General features: G+C 34.6%; 1 protein-coding gene and 1 long non-coding RNA gene across 2 annotated transcripts in view; one reads left to right on the top strand and one right to left on the bottom strand.

Moving 5' to 3' along the window:
* LOC124294725 overlaps positions 1-27,859 on the top strand; it is a 92,899-nt gene that overhangs the window by 45,448 nt on the left and 19,592 nt on the right. The gene's annotated exons all lie outside the window — the stretch shown is intronic.
* LOC107219095 lies at positions 84-19,349 on the bottom strand. The gene is made up of 6 exons (XM_015657182.2): positions 18,574-19,349; positions 7,569-7,698; positions 5,519-5,661; positions 5,043-5,172; positions 3,339-3,453; positions 84-3,045 (listed from the first exon to the last, which is right to left on the bottom strand). Exons 1-6 carry the CDS (start codon positions 18,635-18,637, stop codon positions 2,926-2,928), a joined length of 702 nt encoding a protein of 233 aa, XP_015512668.1. The 5' UTR covers positions 18,638-19,349; the 3' UTR covers positions 84-2,925.

Genomic DNA, 27,859 nt, shown 5'->3' with positions numbered 1-27,859 from the left:
TATTATCCTATAAATTTACACCGTGGTTTTATTCTTAAGGTTGCGGAAAATCTGGTCAACGGTTTCTTTCTTTTCTGTTTTTGATTTTCTTTTACACAAAACTAACTTTACATCGTATTCTATACGGTAGATCCGATAACTTGTTACTGTTACTATTATTATTATTATTATTATTATTTTTATTACATATGAATTAAAAAAAAATGCGACGAAATTGGAAATTATGAGAAGATAAAAAATTGGCAAAGGATAAAAAAACTTGGGCAGTCTACTTTTTCTTTTTCTTTTTTTTTTTTCCACATTCCTTTCTTTGCATCTGCACTTTTTTTTACTTTTCCAAATCTACGGCGTAAAAATATAACCGCGGAGTAACGAATTTATTCTCCTCGATACATTCGATGGCGTATTAACAAAATAATGTAGGCATAGGTATATAATAATGTAAGGTATAATACTATAGGATTTTTTGTTTTTCTCGTTTTCAAGTAACAAAACTACATATATATGGATGTGAAGATTTGAAACATGCAAATATTTGTAGTATCGTTATTGTAATTGCAATCACTTCCTGAAATTAAACACAAGATTCTTTCGATATCATCATTGTATTATTTTATACGCAATAATACAAACATTTTTTCTCTCTTCTTCACATTTCATTATATTTTTTATTTATGCATCACCTATGTTGTTTTTTACGTTACATTATCTAATATCGCGTTTTAGGATGCCTCATTTTATATTACGATATACCGTGCGCCTATTTTTTTTTTATTTTTTTTTATTTTTTGTCTTTTTGCAAATGAAGTTTATGCTGCATGGCGTAATGCGAGGAGTCTCTCCGAGTACATGTATAAACGATAAAATAATACGCGCTGTATCAGCGAAGCAATCGCATGCGAAAAATTGATCGATACACTCCGAATAATATATTCGAAGCTTACATACTGATGGAATTTCGATCATCGTCATCGTTAAAATATATAATAATAATCCCTTTATGTACACAGTACAAAATAAATCGACCGAAATTATTATTATTATTATTATTATTACTACTATTACTATTATTATTAAAAATGATAGGGTAGATTATACGGGTAAGGAGTGTGTAAATAAATGTGCGCTTTCGTTCACTTTTCGCTCGACGAATCGATACATTCGTTTATCTATCTACAAACTATTACGAATAGCTAAAAATTAACGCACTTCTATACCATGCATATTTTTTTTTTTTTTTTTGGTTTTTTTTTTCTTGATTTTTTTTTCGGATTTCACACTTTTACGTACAATTTGCGATTGGTATACGATTCATGCGTGTGTGCCTATTGTATTTTACCCGTGGAGAATGTATGAAATCGACGAAATTCCAATCCCGCTACAGTCTAGCTGAATTTTGTTATACTGTATCGTTAACTAGGACTATAATTTACAATTATGCCTATAAATATATAACTTAATTACTTGTAACAATGAAACTTGCCGGTGAGATGGTAGTAGCGGACAGAAGAGTGTTTTTTTTTGTTTTCTTTTTTTCTTTTTTCTATCCCATTTTATACAGTCTCTCTTCGTTACTAATATTTTTGGGAAAACTGAGGTGTTTCTTGTTTTTTTATTTCATTATTTTCTCGAGAATGATCGTTGCATGCGCTAATGAAATAAATTAAACATGATATTTTTTATACGTAGAATAACGTGTGTGTGTGTGTGTGTGTATGTGTGTATATATATGAATATATATATATATATATTGTACATGCTTATACATAATATTACGTTTGTAAATGACGGTGATGATTATCATACTGACTGAATATGTCGACGGACAAATTTGAAACGTATACTTCCGTTTAAAGTGAACCCGATCTCACTGACAAGCTTATTATTGTTGTTATTATTATTATTATTATTATATTATTACTATTATGTATTTAATGGTAAAGCGTTTTTTACACAGGAATAAATGTCAGTCGTGCACACGACCGCTTAAAAAGAATAAAAAAAAAAAGAAAGGAAAAGCGGTCACTGAGATTCAACGTGAGTTGTTGGTTCATATTACATGTATACCTTATTATCATCATCGTCTCTTTAACATCGATCAAAAAGAATACAAATACATCTGACAAAGATAGCGGGATAAGAAAGAATAGACAAAAAGAAAATGATTTAAAAGAGAAAGATGGAAAAGAGAGTAAAAAAAATAAAAAATAACAATTGAATACACGATATCTGGATTATTCTTTGTTGCGTCAATTTTTGTCTTTCCAAGTTTTCATCTTGATTTTACGACGTTTTTTTCCTTTCCTATTAACAGTACAATATACTCTATTTTAAAACTTTTTACAAATACAAACTATCGGACGTTTCAATTTCCTGCAAATCGCTGTACATATTCGCGACAATTTTATACATTTCGATGCAAAACATTTTCTTTCTATCTTTTTCCTCATCTTTATCGCTGTCTCACTTTGTCTTCTCTCATCTCACAATAATGTAACAATTACGAGCACTATACACGTATTCACTATACATGGTATACGATGTTTCGCTGAAAGAAAAAAAAGTTGAAAAAAAAAAAAACAAACAAAATTGAACAATAAAGCATAAATACAATTATAAATGAAGCAATTTCAAAATGCGATTCTTTCACGATTATTATTTGTACCATTGCATTCACTGCACGCGCAAATAATATACCGAGAAATCGCTCGATCATATTTATGTTCGTACCTAATTAAGTCAAAAATGTACATTTGCATACATACATACATATACGTGTGTGTGTTTATACATATATGTATAAGGCGTAACAATATTTAAACGTTGTGCCAGCGTTTAATTCACCGATGAACATCCTTTCTTTTCCATTTTGTTTTTGTTTTTTTTTTTTTTGGTTGTTTGATTCGATGAGTCGGTGTTGAAAGCTTAGAGGAATAAGTATCTGCCGACTGTGAGTAAAACTATCGATAAAAATAGTCCTTCGGTTTTGGCTACGGCTCCTGAACTAGACAGACATTTCTTGATCGGGAACTTTTCGCAATGTTTCTGTAACGGAAATAAAAAAAGATACTTATTTCGAGTGAAGCGAAATGAAAATTTCGGAAAAAACGTCTCGTAATCTTTCCGAGACTTGTCGACGGGTTGAAAAATGAAAAAATGTGGCGAATAAAAAAACTAGAACACGCTGATACTTTGTTCGAACAACAAGAAGAAAAATAAGAGGAACAAAAAAAAATTATAATTTATCCCGAAACTTCAACGAACAGCATTGAATACAGTTTATTGTAAAATTGGGTTGCAGAATACAGGCGAATATTGCGATTATTGTGGCAGCTTACCTTGATCAGAGAGGAAGATGTTCTATCGAAGAATTCTTTTGTAAAAGTAGCGGTTTCCTCGCCGCATTTTACCAACACCGTGCGATACGAACAGTCGAGATAATTTTGGAATGAACTGTAACGAGAAGGACGGAGAAAAAAAATAATTTAATAAAATTGTTGAGTTATAAATGAAGCTTACCGAATTAAAAAAAAATTCTTACATAACTGTCAATTTTTATTCAATTCATTTTACTCTCGCTGCGGTATCGAGTGAAATTTTTTCCTATGCGTAGATTGCGCAAAAATTCGATTACGTCAAGGGCGAAAGGGCGATTAATTGGGGATTAATTAACGAAATTTTAGCCGGTTAAAATCGAGCCGAAAATTCGTCGCCGCGGTCTCGATGGTTGAATTAATCTTCGAGGAGGTAATGTGATTTTAAAAACAACGGCGAGACGAACGAATTCTTTTTTTTTTTTTAATTTCATTTATTTATTTTTTTTTATTTTATTTATTTTTTTTTTCCTTTAGGGAAATTAATTACGTCCAAAGAAATGAAGCGAGGGAGGAAGAGGAAAAGGAAACTCAATTCTCGGAGGAAATTATAATTGTAGATTTCCGAAAACAAAAAGCTTTGAGAATATTCAAATTTAAAATTAAAAGGATAATCAACTTATTACAGATACGGAGAACACGGAAGAAAACAAATGCAGGATTATGATTTATTATATAAACTTGAAAAAAAGTCACAGAAAAGCTCTGTCTCAAATCTGATCGTATCGAATTCGTTTGAAATCTTATCTCACGCTATTGAACGTAAAAAATAATTTCAAAGCTCACAGGATGTTTAAAAATGAAAAATTTCCGCAAACAACTTGAATCTGGGGTATATTGATTTTGGCAATTTTTTTCATCTCCCAAATTCGCCGATTTATCAAGAGCCCGACGATGTTACAAATAATTCTTTCATATTCGTCGTAAACAAGTATTTAAATTTAACTGCGCGAGGGACATTTTAATTTTCTCGGTCAAATTTACGCTTATCAAATTACATACGTGAATTATACACGATTTATTTCTTTTTGTTGTCGCGTAAAATTCACAAAACATCAGGCTGAACTAGAAGTCGGATTAAATTGCTTCAATTGAGCTTAATGCGACCGAGATGTATGCGCACGATGACGTCACGACTCGCAGCTATTCCAGTATTCCACAATAATTCTCGTGTATAATTCTCATTAACAAGGCCGTGCAAGACTACAAGGTACACATAATTGTTTCATTGACCGTAGCGTCGCTGAAAATAACTGCCGACTTAATTGGACGGTCACGGCCGATAAAAAAAAAAGGATGAAAAAATTTTATGCCCGTCGAAAGGATTATATACCGTAAGAATTGTCATTTCATCGCAATTACCTCTCCTATACAATATATATATATATATATATATATATATATATATATATATATATATATATATATATATATATATATATATATATATATATATATATATATATATATATATATATATATATATATATATATATATATATATATATAGGAATTATAAAATTTTTTAAACCCCTTTCTTTCCGCAACTATATCAATTTTTTAAACTCAATCAATACTCGACGTCAACTTTTTGCTGCACATATTGTTTTATTTTAGTTTATTTCATATAATAGTAACGACAGTAGTATTCAATTTGATTCAACTCACCAGCAAATCTCTTTCATTGGTTCGTTGGGCTTGATAACAGCCATCTCCTGCATCTGGGCTGTATATTTATGCGAACAGCTGTCGAATTGCGGTTTGACTTGTTGCATGCACGGCATGTGTTTTAGAAAATCTGAAACACGCGGTGAAAGTGATGATAATATATTTTTTTTTTTTTCTTCAAATTTCAATCAAACATTTTCGCATGTACAAATATTTTAACGGGTCAAGCGTTGAGAGGTATGGAGGGAAAAAAAATCACTGCGACTAATGACAAATTTTATTTATCATAATCACGAAAATGATCGTAATTATAACGGTTAATTAACTCGTTGGCGTAATTCAAGCCTTGTTGGCGGGTATTGTACGTAATGTCAAATATCGAGCATAAATATTTATAATGTATACAAGTAGAAGGGAAATTTTTTTCAAATATACAAATAATACACAGATACGATAATATTATCTTTCATACTCACTGTCTTGATAAGGTCCCTCCTGACAGAGTTCCATTATCGCTGTATTCACGTCTACGTAAAGTTCGTTGAAGTGTTGCCGTTGAGGTTCGTTCATGCATTGAGCGGTGTACCTTTTTATGCACGACACCGCCGACGATAGTTCTCTGTACGTAACGTAAACAAAGAAACACGTTTTCGATTAATAACATTGTTGATTAAGCAATAAATAAAAAAGAGTCTAGACAAGATATTTTAAAAAGAATTGAAAAAGATAAAAAAGAATATCGTTTTATATGTTTTATTACAGCGTTTGCAGTTATACGTAACATTTCAAAATCGTTTACGCGCGATCAAGTTCTATTATGTTACAATATACGTCGAGGATCGAGTCGAAAGATTAACGGAAATTGAGAAATGCGGGAAGAATTGTAAAGAAAAATCACCGCGGAGCGATAACGTCGTTCGATATTTAAGCCCCGATTAATACGAACTCTGATAAGAATCTTTCAATCCCGGATGCTAATGACTCGATCGTTTATTACGGTCTAAATCGGGCAGCAGGCCTCGATCCTTTGGGGGTAAAACTGAAAAGGATCCCTCAGGATTATATCCTAGATTCTAGAGTATCTATCTCGGAGGATATACGGCGGATGCGGACCGCAATTTCCGCGCTTGCATTATCAAGGGAAAAATTGGATTGATACGAGACGATGCGGATAAAATCGATTGCGATTTTTCAACTCTATATAATTCGGTTTTTCGGCATCAAAGAGAAAAAATAATCAATTTGTTATTACAATTAAACAAGGCATACAAAACATTAGTTATTGATTAGTATTTTTCCATTTTTTAGCACCAAAAAAAAAAGATAATGGTGAAAAACAATATATATATATATATATTGTTGCAGTTTGCAATCTGACCTAATTGCACTTGGATTGTTTGTCGAATAGAAATAAGATATAAAAAAATAAGACCAAATATCGTTTGCATAACAAATATAATTTATTCGTTTAAATTTCTTTTTTTTTTATGCAAATAGAGACCCGCATCGCTATACCTACAATTAAATTTCTCAATTGACGTTGGATTTGACGACTTTATATTCGAGACGCGTTAAAAAATGGTTTATTGTACCTAATCTGACAATAAGACGAACAGGTTGAACAATGTATGAGCTCCGGTTCCGTATCTTTACCAGTTCCGACGTTAAACGACCGTTGGGGTTGAAACTTTATTCATCATGTTATTATCCGCCTCGTTTCTACCCCAGGACCGAGAGTTGATTCGAAAACTTGATATCTTAGTACCAACTTCCGGTTACAAAGGCCGGATTATTACGGGCGTATAACGTATGGCGTAGTTAGAAATGTTCATGCAAAACTTTTAGTGCTTCGGGGTAGACAAGAATTTTAGTGAAGATTCAGAGAAGATTTCCCAGTGATTTCCAATGACTTTTCAACCGTTCTGGACGATCCTTAATTAACTCCGGTTTGGATAGAATCTCAGAGAATGTGTGCAACGAGTCACTGGGAATCGGTCGAACTTGTCCGGAAAGTCGGAAGATCATTGAAAATCAATGGAAAATCACTCGGTGAAATGAAAATGAACGGAAAGACGCGATTGTAAGATAAAAATGAAACGGGATATTAATTGATTGAAATTATTTTGGGTTATTTTTAAAGTGCTTCGCAACGATTTACAATTATTTCGTTTATTAATATCGATTGTTTTATCACGTTGTTTCGAAGAATGTTACGAAGCTGAAGTTGGTGACGTTGATGCAACGAAAGATTGAGGAAACGAATCATCGTTTTACAATTTCCTTGTGACTTTCACAGAAGTTGGCTTTTCAGAACACAAACACACGAGTATGATTGTTTATCATGGTTCACAGAATTTCAGACGATTCCAAAGGCGCGAACTAACTTTATTTACCCTTATAGAATATTCCAGTCATTCAAGTTCCTTTTACTATATTTACAATTTCATTTTCAAGTGTTTCCATATTTTTAACTTTTATACACTTTAGGATTCGGTGAGTATTTGTGCGTTTCGATGTTTTACTTACATGCAGACTCGTTGGAGTTGTTCCTTCGTAGTAACCAATTCTGACCAGTCGCTTGAGAGGGTTTGCAACGGTCTTGCACATCGTGCCAATTCTTCTGGTCCGCATGATTCGCCTCGACAGCTTGCCAGCACTGTAACAGAGCGAGAAAAAAAGCGGATCGTTAAAGAAATTATCGAATATCTATAGATTTGCGGATTCGGTGTGCAGGTAAATTCGGGTATGAGGCTGAAGTTAATAACTCGAGAAATTTAGGTGACTAAACGTTGGACAGGGTGGCCACTAATTTTTGGGGAAAAAAATCTATGACATTTCCAGAATTTCAAGGACCTAAAACCTAGTTTTTCCTGACATTTCATAAATATGAGTTTTTCAATGCATACGCGTATTGCGGTTTTACTGAATTTCAGGTTGTTCCAAGTTTCGAAGTAATTAATATTTATTTCACACAACGTTCAAATATACAAACTCCTGAACCTGACAAACGAATTAACGGCACAGCACTCTCTATTCTCTAGGAGTCCAGACTCTTCTACGAGTCTCGTATATATACAGTATACATATATAATAAGCCTTCTCTCGCTCTATTTCCGGACGGTATTCTATACCAACCAGCAGCAGGCTAAATTCTCCGACTCAGCACACTTACAGTACCTACGCCCTAGCATCCGTGACGTCTGTAATTCTGGATGAACCGAATTTAAAACGACGAAAACATAACGCGATATGCAGTAATTGAGTTAGAAATTCTCTATCCCTTCGTTTTTCCTTCTTCTTTGATATTTACGCAATAAAATTTGTGGAATAAATTTTAAACCGATTCCTTGGCTGGGTTGTCAAGTCTTCTACGAAAATCCTCCAAGGATCCGTTGGCAAATGTTTGACAGAGTTAAGCTCCGTGTAAGCTCCGCAGACTTTTGTAGACTTTAATGCAACCTGACGCGAGGCTCTTCTCCGTCTCTTTTTCCCCCTTTTCTCAACGTTTTAGCGTTAATCCAGTAGAATTGCACCGGGAATTACGTACAGTTTCGTTTCCATGCTCTGCTGCATTTTTTAGAAACATATTAGCACGAAAGTTTTACGTTGTTTTTTTTTCATTTGTTTTTGTTTTCGTTTTTTAACCGCGTTAAAACATAGAAACTGTGCATTCGTACAGCGCGAGGTTACACGTGATGAGGGGAGCAGACTCGAGAGTTAATTAATTATGACGCATGAATGCGATATTGTGAATTATGGTTTAACCCATCGTCTACCTGTTTGCACACCCGTGGAAAAACCATCCGTTCAAATTATTATACTTGATGTGGATTTAACGGGGATTTAATGGGTTTTGTTTACCTGCAGCTTATTTATTAGCGCGAAAATATATATATTTATACTTTATGCAATTAGTTGCAGTGTGATGAGAAATTGTTTCTGAAAGAGAGAAAAGAGAGAGAAAGAGAGAGAGAGTGAATTAATTAAAGAGAGGAAATTAATTGCAGAAACTTTCCGGTTACTGTTCGAGAGCCTTATAATATATATATACAGAATTAATCACAGAAATCTTTTAATGCAAGATTTACAGTGTAAACAATAATTTTGCGATATTTTATCGCACGGAAATATTCATTATATATACAAAAAAAAAAAAAATTGTGAATCGAATCTCGCGCGTAACTGAGAATATTTCTACCGTAATAGATTCAATAAATTCCAGATTCTGAATAAAATTCGTTTACAACAGTGTTACTTGTTTTATCATATTTTCTCTGTAGAGGTTATCAATGATTTTCCTTGCAGTGAATTTTTATACGAAAATTATGATCGTTGCTGGAGGATTGTTATTTTCAATAGCTGTAAAATACAAGCAACGATAAATCGTTGAAAATTATTTCCCTATCGTCTGCAACAGTAACAGAGAGTAAGATATAATTTCTAACCCCGCTTCGCTTTCCGCACCGGATGGATAATAAAAGTGCGGCTGTTATTCGAGTTTTCATACCGTACTTAATGAAGATATACGCACAAAAAGACCCCGAAGCGTGTATTGTACAATATAATAGTTCAACAAACTAAACCCGTGCTCCTTGTTACAAAGTTACAACAACTCTGTATCTCGGTTATTGTTACAAGTGCGGAATCAAAATGCCGTCTGCTTTATACGCGTATTACGTTACCACGATTTTCATTCTCGCATAGAATTTAACGATCAAAGCTGCGGAGAAGTAAATTTTTTTCCTCATTCTCTCTACGACGTTATTATCATTTATCACACTGTTAAACTCCCATAACGATGATCATCGCGCGTGCAAAACGACGCGCTGTTACAAAACGTTATTATACACATATTATATGCAGCATTTGATAAAACGACTTACGTTACGATAGGCGCGTGTGTGTATTGCGCATTAAACGGTTAAAACTTTTACATTACGCGAGCATGTTTTACGCGTTTTTCCGTACACAAATTACTCGTTTCTATGACGGCGGCAGCGCGAGTCTGCGAATGCGCATGCGCGGAGTAATGAAAAGACCATTTTCAAGCCCTAGGAGTTAACCCCTGGAATTTTCCGCACTGCGCGCACGCGCCGTAGCGAATAAATCTGACATTACGCGACCCTAACCTCAATTTCGTGCTCTTGTTGGTATAACGAATGCAACGGTATTTTCGCTTCGCGTATTTTCAATACTCGGCTTCGACTTCGCCTACGACTCGTATTGCAAACTTAAGCTCGGCCCGAAAATACCGAGTTTCCCTCCTCGTTGCACAATATAGGTATCCGACTATTGTATTCTAGAACTAATGAATACCCGTAAGCTTTTTTGCTCATTATTCGATAAACTTTGCGATATCCGTTTTCATGTTGTATACCTATATTTGCCTAATACACTGCGAAGAACAGCGGTGGGATTATACACCTATGGCAAAAGCGAAAAACAAAACAAACAAAAAAAAAAAAAAAAAAGCCAAAAAAAGTCTCCGTTTTTGTTCCCGTTTCGAACAGGACTGGCTTGAGATTACACTTTGGCGGTAATCGAGTATCGATTACATTTCAGATATACATATACGGTTGCGTACAAAACATACAGGCATGGACAGCATCGATGCGCTATATGTAATATAATAATGCATGTATCAACTGCAGTGCGATCTGCATGCACGCTATATTGGAGTCGATTAGTGCGATCTAGTGCGCAATGGGCTTCGCGTTTGAAACAGTGATAACCCCCCCCCCCCCCCCCCTCAAAAAAGAAAATCACGCGAATGAACAAAAAATGTAACAAATTACAGTGATAGAAATTATTTGATTAAACAAAAAAAAAAAAGAAAAAAAAAGTTGAAGAGTTCGATATAGAGATCGCAGTTAAAATTTTATGTAATACAAAGGTGATAATTGAAGGAGTACCGTTTATTGACTTGTAATTGAGCATGTGCAAGGTTCTCGATGCTTGTGTTTATAATATATGTAGATTGAATTGAGGGGTGCAGGGAAAAAATAATTGGAAATGTGTTTATACAGAGAGAAAGAGAGAGAGAGAGAGGTACGGGTGAAAAAGGGAAGAAATCAAACAGAAATAAAAAAATAAAAATAAAAATAAAAAAGCACACGAATTTAGTTAATGGAAAATCTCTTTGCCAACAACGTATAGGTTTTTATCTCATGCCGGTGAATAGAACTTCCCCATAGAATGAAACTGATGAAATTCTATTATTAAATATCTTTCTTTTGTTACTTCTGCCGACATGTGCGTTGTACGTGATCGATCACTGCCAATCTGCTGGGGGCGCAAGGATGACGTAAATACCACATATATACACATTTACCCAATTGCTCAACTATTCGCAGCGTTTGTACATTGGTATAGTATTATACATACATATTATACTGTATATACAAATATGCGAGATATGCGCATCTTACAAACGCAATTCTGTTCATTCAAAATCGACTTATAAAGTGCAATTTAGTCGATTCAAGTCGGGATCAACGAGATCAATTCTTTTCCTATCTATATCGAAGAAAAAACTTTCGACTTTGCATACCGCAAAACAATATTATATATACATATTTGTATATAGATATATATATATATAATTTCAATTTTATTTGGGTCAGGTAAATTGTTAACTTACAAAAGTTAATATCTAATATTAGATAAACGGATGAGAGGTTCGTTATCGTCTCTTGCAGGGCGTTCGATGACCCTTTCATAGTATAATCTCTACGCACTTTAAGCCTGCATTCATGCACGTATCTATGCCTATAATGTAGATATGATATATATACATATATGGTATATATTGTAGAGGCGCGCGAAGCGATTTATCGTTCAAAGGGTGAATTCACCCCATTCAACCTGGTATAATGCACCCTTTCCATATACCTAACACGTATCCGTCTGTGTCCTGAAGCATTTATACCGTAGGCGATTAATTGTCCCCGGATTTGTCCGTCCCTCAAATTTATCGCGGTCAGTATAATTGTATATAATATCCGTTACACGTTTTACCACACCCGCTGAAGTGGGTAGTACGAATTTTATATCTTATCGGATTCGTTACACAACACTCTAGAACATATGCCTAAGAGGGTCGTCGGCTTATTCGATACTCGGTTATATAATATATGTCATATGACAAACTATGATTATCGTGATATATAATATCAGCATGTGCGAGAAGGAAAAACAAAACCAAAAAAAAAAAAAAACCATGCAAATAGAAGCATATAAAGTTTAAGACATACAACGGACAGAGATAACTGACGCGATGAAAGATTTTAATTAGAAAATGTATTATATTTGTCGTGTAACTTCTTCATTCGTATTATATGTAGGAAGTAGGAAAAGATTGTGACAAGATCAGAGCTTAATGAAAATATATTTTTTATATGTATATTCGAATCGAGTCGCGGAAATGTGTGAAGTGTTGGCATGCTAAGGACCATGTTTGCGATTATCCAAATTCAATTTGATTATCGAATAATTAGAATTTTTATTTTTCGAAGAGTTATCGAAGCGTATAAATCATATTTACTGACTAGAGCCGCCGAGAGATAATTTGATTATTATAATACGTAAATATTACGCAATTTGGCCTCTTTTGCTATCAGTTGTTGAATTTTTATACAGGTGCATGTGTACATGTCGAATAATAATTTTCGTACGGAATATGCGCCTTTGATATAACCACATTAAGGAGAAAAACTGATTATAATCTAATTATAATAATATTTGTCACGAGATAAGAAGGTGAATCAAAAAACTTGAAATTAAATTACAAGAGACAAATATTACTCGGCTTGGCCTCGTTAACTCGAAAGACTTTGTTTGCAAATGATATGGATGTAGATAAAGTTTTTGGTTTTTTAAACTCCACCGTTCGAAAATATAAAAAAAAATATATATATTTCATGTCATTTTGCACGCGCAAGACTCTCGAATTCAGACGCGTAATAAATCCTTCTATTCGGACGGTTGAAAAATTTTACACGTGGCAAGAAATAAAAAACGAACACTCCGGGTCTCTACGTGTATAATGTACGCAATACGCGATTGCGATAATATTAGATCTATAATTACGTGCGATTTGACGAATGCAGCTGATCGAACACTTCATCGAATTATTAATACAGACTCTAAAGCTGCGGGAATTTGTGGTTATAATCAGCGATGTGAGGATTTTATTTAAATCATGATAATCCATTTATCTGCACATGATAGATCGAAAAATATTATTGTTTACAGTCAACCTTGAATGCAAAGAGATAATTTGTTATTAATGCATAATAAGTACATTTATAATACACATGCATATTTTATACATAGGATATTCAGTTAACAATCTGCCAATCGGGGAGAAAATTTTTCTTCTACATATTGTACGCACAAATTTTAGTTACATATTTTATCAAATCATGTCAAAGTATGCCTTGTGTTCGAAAAAAAAAAATAAAAATATGTCAAACATTTTCAATTCCATCACAGAAGCAGCAGATAATTGGTTGTAATTTTTTTTTAACAGTAGACCGTAAGGATGGTCAAAAAAATTGGGATAATATTTCGGTAACAAATTATAGTAACTAGATACACTGTAAACGCTTAAATCTTATACATACTAACGTATCTATCTGTACAGTGATTCGCCAAGTTTAAAAGAAAAATTAACATTCCGTTAACGCGACATTGGCCTCAAAAACATTAGAGCAAAAAATAAACATCCCGATCGAATTAACGGCGCCTAAAACACGGACGGACCCCGTTTCGGCATAATAACTGGTCTTTTGGCAATCTAATCGCGAACCATTCGTTCGAACGCACCGTCCTTAAGTTGGCGCCACACGTGATATACAGTCGAGTCTAGACTCTGGATAGTTACGTAATCCGCGTCTCTCGTCAACATTTCTCTCTCTCTCTCTCTCTCTCTCTCTCTCTCTCTCTTTCTCTCTCTCTCTCTCTCTCTCACTCTCACTCTCACTCGCACTCTCTCTTTCTCTTTGCCTTGCTCGCTCCACGGTTGATTATACGCAGAGTAAACAATTGCTCCCATCCGTTACAGAGGGTGAAAATAATACGTCAAAATTCACAGTAATTCTCGACTCTGCGTCGCGCTATACGTAGAAACAATATCGCAAATAGTGTGGAGATCACGTTTTATTATAATAACATATGTACACATGCAATATAGGTATATCACAGGTCTATACCGTAATGTTACACAAATACATATAATACTGCTAGATTCGTTTCAAGTAAATCATGTTCGCAGAATTTACCGTTATAACGTCTATTGTACAATTGCATTATTTATTACGCGGTTAAACAAATTTTCGACAGTTCCGAAAACTGGGTGCGAGAATCCCAAATTTTTTTATTTCACCGAAAATTCGTCGTGGCGTTTTGTTCGACGTTTGTACGAACTTTCAAACTCTCAGTTTCTTCCCGCCGAAAAAATCCTCTGAAATCTAACCTAACCTAACTTAATCTGACTTGAAGTTGTGAAAAGAAGAAGCAAACTCAAAGAGAACGCTATATGTATAGTCAGTATTCACCGATCGAGTAACAATGTCACTTATTTTACTAATTTTTTTTTTTTGTTTCTGCCATTATTGGCTATATATATATATATATATATATTAATAAACTTTTACGTTTCATGCTCGCAGCGAGAATAATAACTCTGTGCAAGAAAATTTGCGTGATAAATACGGTAATTTACCGAGACTAATTTTCATTATTCACTCTTATAGCTTTCGTCTGCGATAAGAATAATGAAAAAAGAAAAAAAAAAAAAAAAAAATCCCTTGCGTAATTTATGCATGAAAAGTCCCTAGGAATATTAAAATATCGCGCATGTATGTACGTGTGAGAAACTTCCGTGCATCGGAGATCAAACGCAAGTATGGTTCTCGTGTTTCACGCGCGTACGAGGTGAATAGCCACGCATTTCGTGTAACACCTACACACCTACCAACCTTACACACCTACCTAACCTACACACCTTGCCTGCGTAGCTCGGCGCAAGGCCAGCCGACGTTGCAAGCCGTTCTCTCATTGGCTGAAATAGATCGTACGATGTTCTACGCGCGGTGTATAAATATCCAGGGTTACCAACACCACCGTCGGCATCACCATTGCCGCCGTCGCATCCCCACATTCCCGCATCGCAATGCCAAGCAGACACCGAAGAATACGAAGCGACACGCGTTTCTCTCTCTCTCTCTCTCTATCTTCCCGACTCTCTTTCTACCTTCTTATTATACCTCCAATTGTTATCCAAATAACAATATGACGGGGTGAAATATACGGTTTATAACTATATATTATATGAATGATCGTAAAACATGCACCGCTGCACAAGATCTGCATCACTCTTCGATATTGTTGTACTTGGTCGGTTGTTTATTTTCTTTCATTATTTTTTAATTTTTTTTGTTTTTTTGTTATCGTTCCTTTCATTATACATTATTGTCGCAAGTTTCGATGAAAGGTAAAGTCGAGCACGGTGTCCCGAGGATATGTCGCAAACCTGCCGCATACAACGGTCCTGTAGTATCAATCAATGTTATTATAAACGGGCGACAATTTATCATATACCTATATGTACGTACGTATATGCCTAAGAAGCGCAAATATGCATTAGAAAATGGATATTACCAACAGTTGTTAACATTTCTCTGGAAATGTTTATCGTTGCAATACTTTTCTCTGAAAGAATGTGACAAACGTGTCAGGAGGTTGCAGAGTAACAACGACGATACAATTTTATTATTCATGCAAACTGAGAAACGTCAAATTTTCCCGCAATCGAGTTTCCTTGCGAAAAAGTCGAATTGTTTTGGATACTTCGAAATCTCCCCTCCAAACTCGCGCGCTTCTCGTTGCTCAAACGTAATAAGCGGACGAGAGGCAAAAAGTGTTCATAAATTTTCTCCGAACAATAATTCGTTCAAGGTGTGCAAACTATAAAGAAAGAAAAAGTTTGCGTCGTGTTTGTGCGTGTGTCGGTGTGCAAGCGAAAAAGGTCTCCCAGTACGGCGATAAATTCTTTCTCGTACGATATAAAGTAAAAATTTTACCCCCCTCCGATATCTTTAACGGAGGTGTTACATCTTCGTTTTCTTATTCTTCTATTTTCACCCCTAAGGTATTATGATGATAATAATAATAATGATAATCTTCTTCTAATATAATTTTTCCATTTTTCTTCCACAACCATATTCTGATCTCTTCCCTAAATTCGGCGCATGAGAAGAAAGAAACGGTGACAGAATTTATATTTTGATTTGGAGAATGAAAAGCAACAAGTCATTTAAACAGTCGACGTTCCTAGTAGAAAACTGTTAGTGTAATGAAAAATCAAACGCTCGAGATTGAGATTCGTAACGTTGACGTGACGGTAAGTTTTTATTTTGGGGGGGGGGGGGGGGGGGGGAACTTGACCTCGGAATTTCAGTATCGTATGAAATTCACCGTAAATCCACAATCAAAGCAAAAATATACACTCATCAAATATTACGGAGGTTACAGGTCAACTCTTATAAAAATCGTTGTAAAATGATAAATCAATGAATTTTGTTTCTTTCGATCTATTATTTATTACCACGCCAACATCACTAATTTTAATCTCTTAATCGGACGAAGACGAGACGAGAGAAGTAAACATATACATCCATATATATGTATATATATACACAACATATTTGGAAAACTTGACCGGTTGAAAGTCACTATAAAATTTGCATACTAGTGATTTTTTATTTCCCCGTTACGTTTCGTTAACGTTAATGTTTACCAACTTCAGTCTCTTTTTTCGAAGCATCATCGCTGATACATATATATATATATATATATATCCATACAATATCGTGGTTAAAGGTAAATAAATGTTATTTCGCCAATTAAACACAACATCTCCGTTTAATTTCTCGTCGAACGTGTACGTCAAGGCGAAGAAGGGGGGGGGGGGGGCAGGTGTGCGTGAGAAATGTGGAATGACGTTGGTCGAAAGGGGAGGGGGGAGAGCGACGCGCACGCCCATTGTTTCGACCAATCGGAGAGCCGGAGACGCCTGACGTCATATCGTACGATATAACGGACGTTGAGGAGCCACGTGCTCAGGTAAGAAAGAATCCGTATACTTATACAAGCACGAATGTGCCCGAGTAAAAGCCGTGAGACAAATACCGGTGGGGGATACGGAGAGTCTATTCTTGGACCAGGGAAAGGTGCCGCCGATTATATATACATATACGTGTGTGTGTGTATGTACGTATAGTATATATTTATATTTATATGCCGTACGTGGTTTTGTTTTTATTATTTTTTTTTTTTTTCTCTATCTTTTTTTCACCTCTCGTTTTGCTCACGAGTCGAAGGGACGAAATAACAACCGACGTCAGAAGTTCAGGAAGTCAAATGTATATAACTTGTTGACTGCGACGTACGTTTTGAATTGGAGCGTTGCCATTTTTTCGATTATGTGTGGCGAAAAGAAGCATAAAAAAAAAAAAAAAGAAAAATAAAAAGACTAATAAAACAAAAAAGAAAAGAAAAGAAACGAACAAGTTACTTGGCTGCTCGTTTTATAAATGTACGATTCCAAATATCGTATCTTTGATTTGGAAAATCTGACACGTGCGCTACCCTAATAATAATTCTACATATTATGTCGCATAGACTTCGGTTACATTTTTCAGTATCGATACCGTAAAATTGTGTAAAAATTTTTCATCTGCATAGTTCTTTATCTGTTTAATTCCTGATCGAACAACGCGATGCGTCATGATTCTCAGAGTATTTTTCATTTATTTATCGGATTATTTAGATCGACAATGACATATGAGATTAAAATACGAACAAAACGTAAGGACGAATTTCCGCGTATAATCAAACTTGCGTTTCACCTTTATTATATGTTATGATTTATCGTGAAACTTGAATCGACTTAAGGCCGTTAATTACAGAACTCGATGAAATAAATTTACTAAAGAATTGACTTAAATGAACCGAGAATTAAAGAAATAATCATTTTCTTGAGAGGTAATCCTTCAATTTTGCATTTCTTTTTTCCTATGCTTCCCAGTTTTGCAATTGACGATATTCAAACTCTCTGACAACGTTGCCGACTGTTCATATTTTCACCAAATTTTTCTTACGTAATATATCTACGCGAATTAGAGTATAAAAAATGCATGTACGCATATTTTGCCAGACGGACGCTTCTCGTTAACGATTAAATTTTAATCCAAACGCGGTTTCGTAATTCCATTCCAATACAAGTTACCAGCCATTGATATATATATATAATTATATCAGAATCTTTAAAATTGAAATTTATTGACTCTTCGTCGTTATTTCCCAGCTTCCTTCACTTTTCTTCGTTGGTATGTATAATATATGTGTGTACGTACATTCGCCTGTCGAATCAAACGAAAAACAATGAACCGATCATACATTTTCGTTTTCGTTAGGTTTTCGAAAAATTACATGCATATAGATAACATAACACGTGTCCGATACTCACGGGAGTAAAATGCTGTCAACAAAAGGGCGAGCCAAGAAAGTTGAGTTTCGACGAAGTTTTTCATGTCGACTACGCGTCACGTTTTATTTATGCAATACACGTTATATCGTACAACTATCGCAATGTTGACAATCTATCACAGAAAATTAATATGTTCCCGTCTTGTTTAACAAAACGTACAAGTACCGCAAGTTTTCTCTGTGGTTCGTTCACACGCTGCACAAAAAACAAATTTATCACTGCATCAACTTGCAGAACAATCTATTAACAGTTTCATTAAACGTGTATACAATATGTGTATATGTTAAACACAAGAACGTTGATTACTTCACCGAAGGTTGGACGAATTATTTTCAGCTGATATACATACATATGTATATATAATTTTTTATTAAAAGTTTTCTACAACAATGCGTGTAAAATACGAATTGAAACAAACAACCGTCACTGACAAATTTCGCGCGGTTTTATGACTCTCAAATCCGCGTTGCGATAAACCGTTGGCGGTGGAGCGAAGAGCGGTCGAGTGTTCGAAATTTGAAAATTTGAAAATTTAAATTTCGTCAATATCGTTCGGTCTTATCGCTCGCCGTGCTGCGGTTATTGCTTCGAGCTTATTAGATACAAATGTTTTTTGGTATTGGTTTTTTTTATTTGTATTTTTTTTTTAAGGAAAACACAAGAAAGCCGGCGCGGCGTTTGATATTTTTTATTTCTATATTCGACGATTCGTCTCGCCACTCCGTTCGCGCAACTGACTGACGGCAACTGGACTTTTCGCGGCAAGCCAAGCTCTCTCAAACCTCTTTCGGGATTTCTCAGAGGCGAAACGCGCATGCTCAGAACGAACAGCCGATCCTACCCAACGCTGCTAGGTATTTCTATACGCGGGGGGCGACTCGACTCTACTTATCTCTTTCTTTCTCCGCCGCGCCACGTCGGTCTCGTAAAGAAAAAGGTAGAAGGGAAGAAAAAAAAAATAAAATACGAGAAAAATAAAAGCCAACTCACACGTAACATGACGCGCCGAGAGAGTCCGCTGAGCTCTCGCGATCAGCGTTCGATTTCAACGTCATTAACCCGACGATCATCGCGATTCCTTATCTTTTTTTTTTATCTCTCTCTCTCTCTCTCCAAAATATCGCAAAATATGTTCGATAAATTTTTATTCAGAGGAACGAATACCGTACGAACGATATGTTTATACATGTTACACACCCTGTGTATAGCTGTATAAGGTTAATTCCAACAATTTGTTTCTTCAATTAAAGGTGGGAATTATGAAAGGATGCAAGTGCCTGCAGACAAAAATTTAGAAAAAAAAAAAAATTATCGAAGTTGTTTTATCGAAACACGTGGCACTTTCAACCTTTTTTAAACTCTCGTATTCAACTCTCGTACCGGTCATTTGTCGATGTTTCAAAATTTATAGTTAATTTAATTACCTCGAGGCTTTGTTTTTTCTCCATCTATCAAAACTCACGTATTTCAAAACTATAGTTGTGTATACGAATCTTCAAGATATGTGTAATTAATTCGGATTAAATAACAACGATTAGGATAAAAAAAAAAAAAAAAAATGGGAAAAATTGCACTTGTACCGATATTATAATGCTTTCATCCTTTTATGTTCTTTTGAGCTCTTCCACTCCAACGACATGACAACACGCATTTTACTTATAATTATAACATTATAGAAAACCAATTTTAAAATACGTTACATCTGTGTCCTACTGATCTTTTTTTTCTTTTCTTTCCTCTTCTATACAACTATTTTATCAACCTCGTTTACCTTGAAGGTCGTTCGAAAAATTGACGCTCTCCATATTCGTTTTATCGATAATTTTCTTCCTCATCTTGTTTTTTTTTTTTTTTTTTCTCTTTCCCTTTTATTTCATGAAAACATTTTGTGCGGGCATAATTATTGTACATAGAGGGGGTCTGTTTTTAAATATAATTCTATGTATTAGAAACGGCACAACGCGTCGATCACGACAGCACATGATGAATATACATATAAATATACATAGCCGAGGTGAATCACGCGAATTTAATATTATTTATGTATTATACATTTGCATAACATATATACATGTATATAAAAATATATGTATACGCATAATGTAGAATCGCGGGATGGACGAGAGAATTAACGGATTTTACTCGTGACTTTTTTGCGTCACGAGGAAGGCAGAGGAGGAAGAAGAACACCATCACAGGCTTTCACTTATAAATGTAGATTAACGAATTTCCACTCATCTTTGAGATTCAAAATCATGCAAATTTTTTTTCCGTCGTGGTGAAAATTAAGAGGTGAACGAAAAAAAGGAGGAACACGAGAAGGGGAAAGAAGAGCACAAACAAAATAAGATCGATAAGTTGAAGAGAATAAAACAAAACAAAAAAAGAAATCATCTCGAAAGTAGAACAAATTTGTTTGCGTTTTATTTTTATTTCGTCGCGAAAATAGGCGTCGGAAACATTGTCGCGAATTTGCGAATCCAACCGCTCTTCGTATAGATAATTCAATTCTATAAATATAAATATATTTATATATACATGTATATATATATATATATATTGCGTTACACGTTTCGCGCGTGAATAACGTCAAATCTATGATCATTCCTTTTTATTATTCTCAATATCTAACGACGCATCGTAAATAAGTTTTATACAAATTTATAGCTCGTATTGTATTTGCAGATATTCCAGTCAAATTGGACGTAGTCAATTCTCGTCTGGATATATTTGATAAAAATTAGGAAAAGATTTAGGCAGATCAATAAGAAAAGTGTTCACAGTTTATGCAACTTCAAAATTCTTTAGCTTAATTAGCGTTTATACATAGTGTACATTTTTCAAATCGAACAATCGATGAATCTACTCTACGCGGAAAAATTAGTCTCGATTAAAATGCACCATTTCACTTCAATTTGCGTATATAGATCGTATTTCGTAGTGAAACTTTTTATCACCCAAAGATTTTTCAAGCAAGTCTAGAATATGACAGGATCAATGAAAGTATCCAAGGTTTATGCTCAATAAAACCGGCTGTAATAACGATGCGTGTACTGTAAAAGTTTGTGCCGGAAAACTTTTTTTTTAAGCTTTTGTCGCAAGTCGATTTCTTTATCGTTGTAACGAGTCATTTCTCCCAATTTTTTCACGCATCTCGATTTGTATTATTATAACGAGTTCCTATCACCAATTGTGAGTTTTAAACATCTTAAACAATGACATTGCAAAACGTAAATGAGTGTCGAGTTATATGTACACACTGAGACGAAAAAAAAGGTTTCGTATGAATCATGAATAAGACTAAAAGTTCTTCTCATTCACGCGGTATGACATTCATATTTTTGTTGTAACGCCGACCGCCCGAGTAATCGTGGAAAAAAAAAATCATTCCGTTCAAAATAATTCATGGATTATCAATAAAACTTACGAACTTCCAAAGTTTCATTAAATATAATATTTTGCTTATATATCAAATTTCTGTATATATATATATATATATTTGATACTTTTCTATTAACTGCAGTGTTGTTATGCAGTAGTGAAATCAATATTACAGTGTAAAAATTTGTTCATTTGACTATTATATTTCACACGTTGTGAATGTAACGTAACACTTAAGTTATATGTTTTCATTTGCATCGCAGGTTTTACATAGAATCAATTACCGTAAAAAGTCGAAGAGCTTTCAGCCTGAACGTTTGTTTGAACATAAATGACGCATGCCTTTATCGAACGCTCTATTTTTATGTCAGGTATGTATTATAAACGTCAGAAATCCGCTGACATTACAGGATAAATAACGTCGGCACCAAGGAGCGTGACAAACGTAATACGTATTACGTACGCGTATGTCGTAAATTATATTACGTTTAACAGCAGGAAGTTGCTCTTTAAATAATAAACTCATATACAGACGAAAGAAAAACGAATGGGAAGAAGGGGAAAAGATATTAGGAGAGTTCCGGATACAGATCCCATTACCGACATCTTACCGACATTTTTAATCGCTTCACAGCTCAGACGCAAACCCTTTCTTTCGGGCGAGGCTCATATATACCCATCTATGCGCGGTTTTTACAATCCGACGAACGGTAAATTATATTATGATAATTTATGCAGTGATTTTCCGTTTGCGTAAAACTTACACGTTTTATTGGCACTGTATAATGAGATATTATAATATTACTTCACTGGGGAAGGTAAAGCATTGCGAATAATCTATACGACATTTCGTAATTATTTAAGCTCGTTACAATACATATGTATAATGGAAAAAAGTAACGGTAATGACAGTTATGATTGAATGAAAAATAGGTTCACAGAAATATTAATTAATGATTAAAAAAAAAAAAAAAAAATTACCATTCATTTTAAAGGTATTAAAGAGTATAGTGCATAATTATTATTTTTCACTCCTATTTATGTATAATTTTTAATTCTATTTTTTACGGGATATAGAATTGAGTATCGGATATTGTTATTTCTGTTCCCTTTATCTCCTCGAGCTTTTCGGTGTCAATGTACTTACAACTGTCAATGCATCTTCAATGATAAACAAAATTATACCGACAACAAACGGCTGAATGATATATGTTGTATGTATGTATATTGCATCTCTCGTTGGATATACGTAATCAGCAACGATGACGCTTACTATCAAATCTCACGTGATACGAGATCGTAGAGATTGATAATCTTACACCAGCTACGCAGAATTATAATATAAACGGAAACGCGTGTTTGTGTTCGATATCAGCTGCAGAACTGTTAACAACACTGAACGTTCATTAATCACCCTCTCTTCCCGTACTTACAATTAATCCGTGACGTCACTTCCATCGATGCCGTAAAACGATTCGGGCGATTCATCCGTTAACGAATTGCCAAAAATATCCGATCCGATTGCCAGACTTTTGATTTATCACCGCATTACTTGAGACGAATTGAGCGAGTTTATCCAAACACTTCGATATTCGAAAGTCGAAAGTCGCTTGTGCGGCATGAATTCTATGGAGATACTTTTGAATATTTGTCTGCGAGTTGAATGTTTAGCTTGAATCGTGATTTTGACATCATGCGGTGAAAATAGTGTAACCAATGTTTCAGTATCCATATTATTGGCGAAATTTTTTCAAACATTTTTAACTCAAACAAGTGGAAATTTCGTAGATTTTTTAACAGGTATCATCTGGTAAATGATCGAATAATTTGTACACAAGAAATTCGGTTAACGGTGTTTAAAAAAGTCTACATAATTTAAGTAAAACCTGTATCGTAAAATCAGCGATCAATCAATATTTATAGCAGAATTTGATTTATACAAGTTCGTCGTTCGGAAAATATATTCAAGGGCAGATATTTTTTTACCAATTTTATTTCTATCTTTTATACACAAGCCGAGATATTACACCTAGATTGTATAAGGATATTCGGAAACTTTCAGATCCTTATTCTTGATTTTATCATGACGCGCGATTTTTTGAATTTGTCATTTGGCACGATACGAATTAGAATCATTGTCAAAGAAAAAATTCAATTCTGTCATTATATAATGGCAAGACCTCACTTTTTCGATAGACAAAATAACAACTACGAAACAATTATTTATGTTTATAAATTTCACCCGATCCCGTATATTGTATTGTAGGATTTTTATATGCTGTAAATGTGTATCCAGATGTTTTTATAACGAACTATGATAAGTTTAGTTCATACACGAACCGGCAAGGGTTTATTTTTATCGTGAATTAACTGATTTAATGGCAATTTGAATGAAACGAATAGAAAATTGATGCAAAAGAGAGAGAGATGAAGAGAAATTAAGTCAAAAGAGAGCCAAATCCCATTCATCCAGTTTATACAATATTATTGTACGAAACGTAGATTGTTAAAAGTTTGACAATAATAATTATACGAACTCCGAATTTGTATATATTAGATTTAAGTAATATCAAAGTCGATTGACGTCACGTCGCGAAATTCTATACCGTAACTATTAAAAACATTCCACATCCATCTCATTTATTTTAGTCTCTGTTTATTCTTCTATTCTTTCTTTTTCGCTCCAGCATTGAAATACGACATCGATGCTGAGAAATCGGATATCTGCATAAATTATACGATACTTATGTCTATTATGTCTGGCATCTATGATTTCAGTAAAATATAATATGCATTAATATACATATATATACATATATATATAGGGCAGTTCATACAATTTCGACCTGGGTCTGACCTTTGACCTCTCGTATCTAACCGACGATTATTTATATAATTGTTTTGACTTTTGAAGGCACTCTGTTTTGTTTTTTTTTTAGATTTTTTTAGACACAATTTTAATTTTGCCACGTTATTAATCGACACAATTTAAATGGATGAAAAAATTCTGAAAAATGGCGCGTCGAACGTCAAAACTTTTCCTTCCTACTGTTTTCAAGCTTTTTTCGAAAAACAAAAGAAACAAAGAAAAAAAAAAAAAAAAAAGAAACGTTAAAAAATTAGAGGCAGGAATTATTTTAATACGGATGATTGCAGAAACATTTTCGTACGTCGCATTGGATCGTTGAAAAAACTTGTAATTTTTGGTTCGGGAACGATGACCAACGAATTGTGGCGTGACACGGATCCGGCTAAACAAAATCCACCAAACACGCAACACACGGCGTATTTCACTGCGCAAATGTCGTCAAAATTTTCCACAGGGTCAATGAATTTGCAGTTTTTTTTACCCCACCCTCCATGACTCGAATAATTAGCAAGTTTCGAACGAGTAGATAAAAATCATACAAAGAAAATAAAAAAAATAAAATAAAATCAAATACTTACACGTATGTACGTGTTAAACGCTAACATTCGTACCTCGTACATTCGTATAATATTGTAACAGACTTCGGGCGTTTTTAATACGTACTATACATTTAATACATTCCAACCGAATTTTACGGCATCCATTATGCCCACCTCGTTATGTACCCATGTCAGTTACACGTACCGTACACATACCTTACACACCTGACGTATCTACGTACGTACAACGTTCACCTACCTACCCATGCCTAATTACGTCAGAGTCGTACGATTCTGTCTGACATTGTCCATACAACACGGCGCCAGTCTCTCCTCTCCTCTCCTCTCCTCTCCTCTCCTCTCCTCGCCTCGCTTTCCGTTTTACTCCCTCTCTCGTAATTTTCCCAGCAATATAGCAGGAGACGCTCGATTGTCGCTACGTGCGCGTTTATTATCCCGTTCCGCCCTCTCTTTTCATGAGGTGATTCGCTTCTCGGCGAATGGCTACGTAGGTAGAGTTTCGCGAATATTTACAGCCTCTCCTCATTCGCAGGTACACGTGGCGACCGACTAGCCGTATTATACAATCGAATTGCCTATAGGTACACGTGTGTAAAACGAAATCACGCCACGTTTCCGCTACTCGAACGATACGCGCTGAATATATCGAGGACGTGGATTTTATCTATTTTTTTTTTTTTTTTGCAGATTTATTGATAAATCGATCGGTCCAATCAATCCGATAGATCAAGATTATTTTAGGGATTTGTTTACAGGTACAGTGTACACGAGTCGAATTTGAAATACAGATACACGTGTGTAATTGGAATCGTAGATTTTAATCAACGGCGAAAATGTTACACTCGGTCAAATCTTGATTGAAAAATTTCTGAATTCAGATATCGAGTTAATTTTTTTATTTTTTTGCTCAAATCAGGGTAAAGTTTCACTGGGTGTGAATTTTCGAAAACTGAGGTATTTACTGAGAAAAAGTTGATATTTTAATCGACGCGTTGATTCAGAGGGACTTACACGGTATTGAGACTTCGCGTAATACGGATGAAAAATCACTAATGGCGTTACCGCGAAGCTGTGACAGTGAAACCGGAAATTGCCCGATCCCGACCGGAAAGTGATTAATCGCTGTTTCCGTGCAAAGTGCAATTGATTTTGATTTAAACATAATAATCGCGGAGTCGCGACTGCGTGAGTGCCTGAAACAATTGAGTATTTGAATGAAATTTTTTTATTTTCACGTTCTTGTAGATTGGAAAAAAAAAATGTTTTGGGCGTATTTTTTATTTTTTCGATTGAATAGAAATTGCCATTAATATAACAGATTGAAAACTATAACACTGTGACGTCACCCATGTTAATATATATCTATATATATATATATATTAAAATCAGTGAAATTAAATCACCTATAACATGAAAAATTATCATATTTAACGAAAAACAAAAAACATGTCATCATTATTTTGTCTTGCACTGCATTGTGCACCCCTAAAAATGGAAAAAAAAATTCATTCAAATACTCAGTTGAAGGGAAACTCGAATCTAACTTTAAATTTTACTCGAACATACAACGATACGATCGTTATTATGATAATTAATTGTTAAACGTACGAGATGTGCGGATTCTATTCGAGTTGAGCTCTATTAACGACTTATTTTGCGTAGGCTAATAGAAGATAAAGATTAAAGGAAAAGAAACGAAACAAGATTATCGAACCAAGTTTAACAAATTTTCTCAACTCGGGTATTATATGTGATTCGTATATAACAATGAAGACTAGCTCGTAAATGTCAGTTTGAATCGATAAACTTGTAGAGTGAATTGCTTTACCCCCTTCAATCTTCCTCTCTCTTTCTCTCTCTCTCCCTCTCTCTCTTCACCTTCGCGTTTTAACCTTGCTTCTCAGCTGTGCTGTTTCAGCCTTACAGGTCTGACCTACGATGGTATTATCAGAGTCACGAATTCTTGTCCCCACCTATTTCTCTCTGTCCGTGATCGCGAGTTCATCAAAATTTCCACTGCTGTCTGTCTCACGTTCAACAGATTGTGCGAACGGTTAACGAATTAAACAAGTTTGTCAATTTTGAAATATGGAGAATGCATTTTTTCTGGACAACTTGGAAAAACTGGAAATTTCGGGGTATCTAAAAGGGGATCATGGAAAACCTGGAATTGTCAGGGAATTTTTAATTTGGTGACGAGACAAACTGAAAATATCAGTCTTCTTTCTTGGGAATTACGAATCGTTTTTTGAGGTAAAAGGCTTACTTCTTTTCGTCGAGAAATCCAATTGGCATAAACTGACTTTTTTATACCTACATTATATTTTTCTTCAATTCGAATTGAATTTTAACCGATTGTAGAGTTGAGTAAGGGAATTTTTTCCCCAAAAATTTGTGGCCACCCTGTAGTAGAAACATAAGTTTTTCATAAATTTCTATCAACTCTGTTATTTCA

The sequence above is a fragment of the Neodiprion lecontei genome, chromosome 5, assembly GCF_021901455.1.
Source record: "Neodiprion lecontei isolate iyNeoLeco1 chromosome 5, iyNeoLeco1.1, whole genome shotgun sequence".
Taxonomy (NCBI): domain Eukaryota; kingdom Metazoa; phylum Arthropoda; class Insecta; order Hymenoptera; family Diprionidae; genus Neodiprion; species Neodiprion lecontei.
Note: the sequence above shows the minus strand (reverse complement) of the source record. Positions and strands in the feature narration are given on the sequence as shown.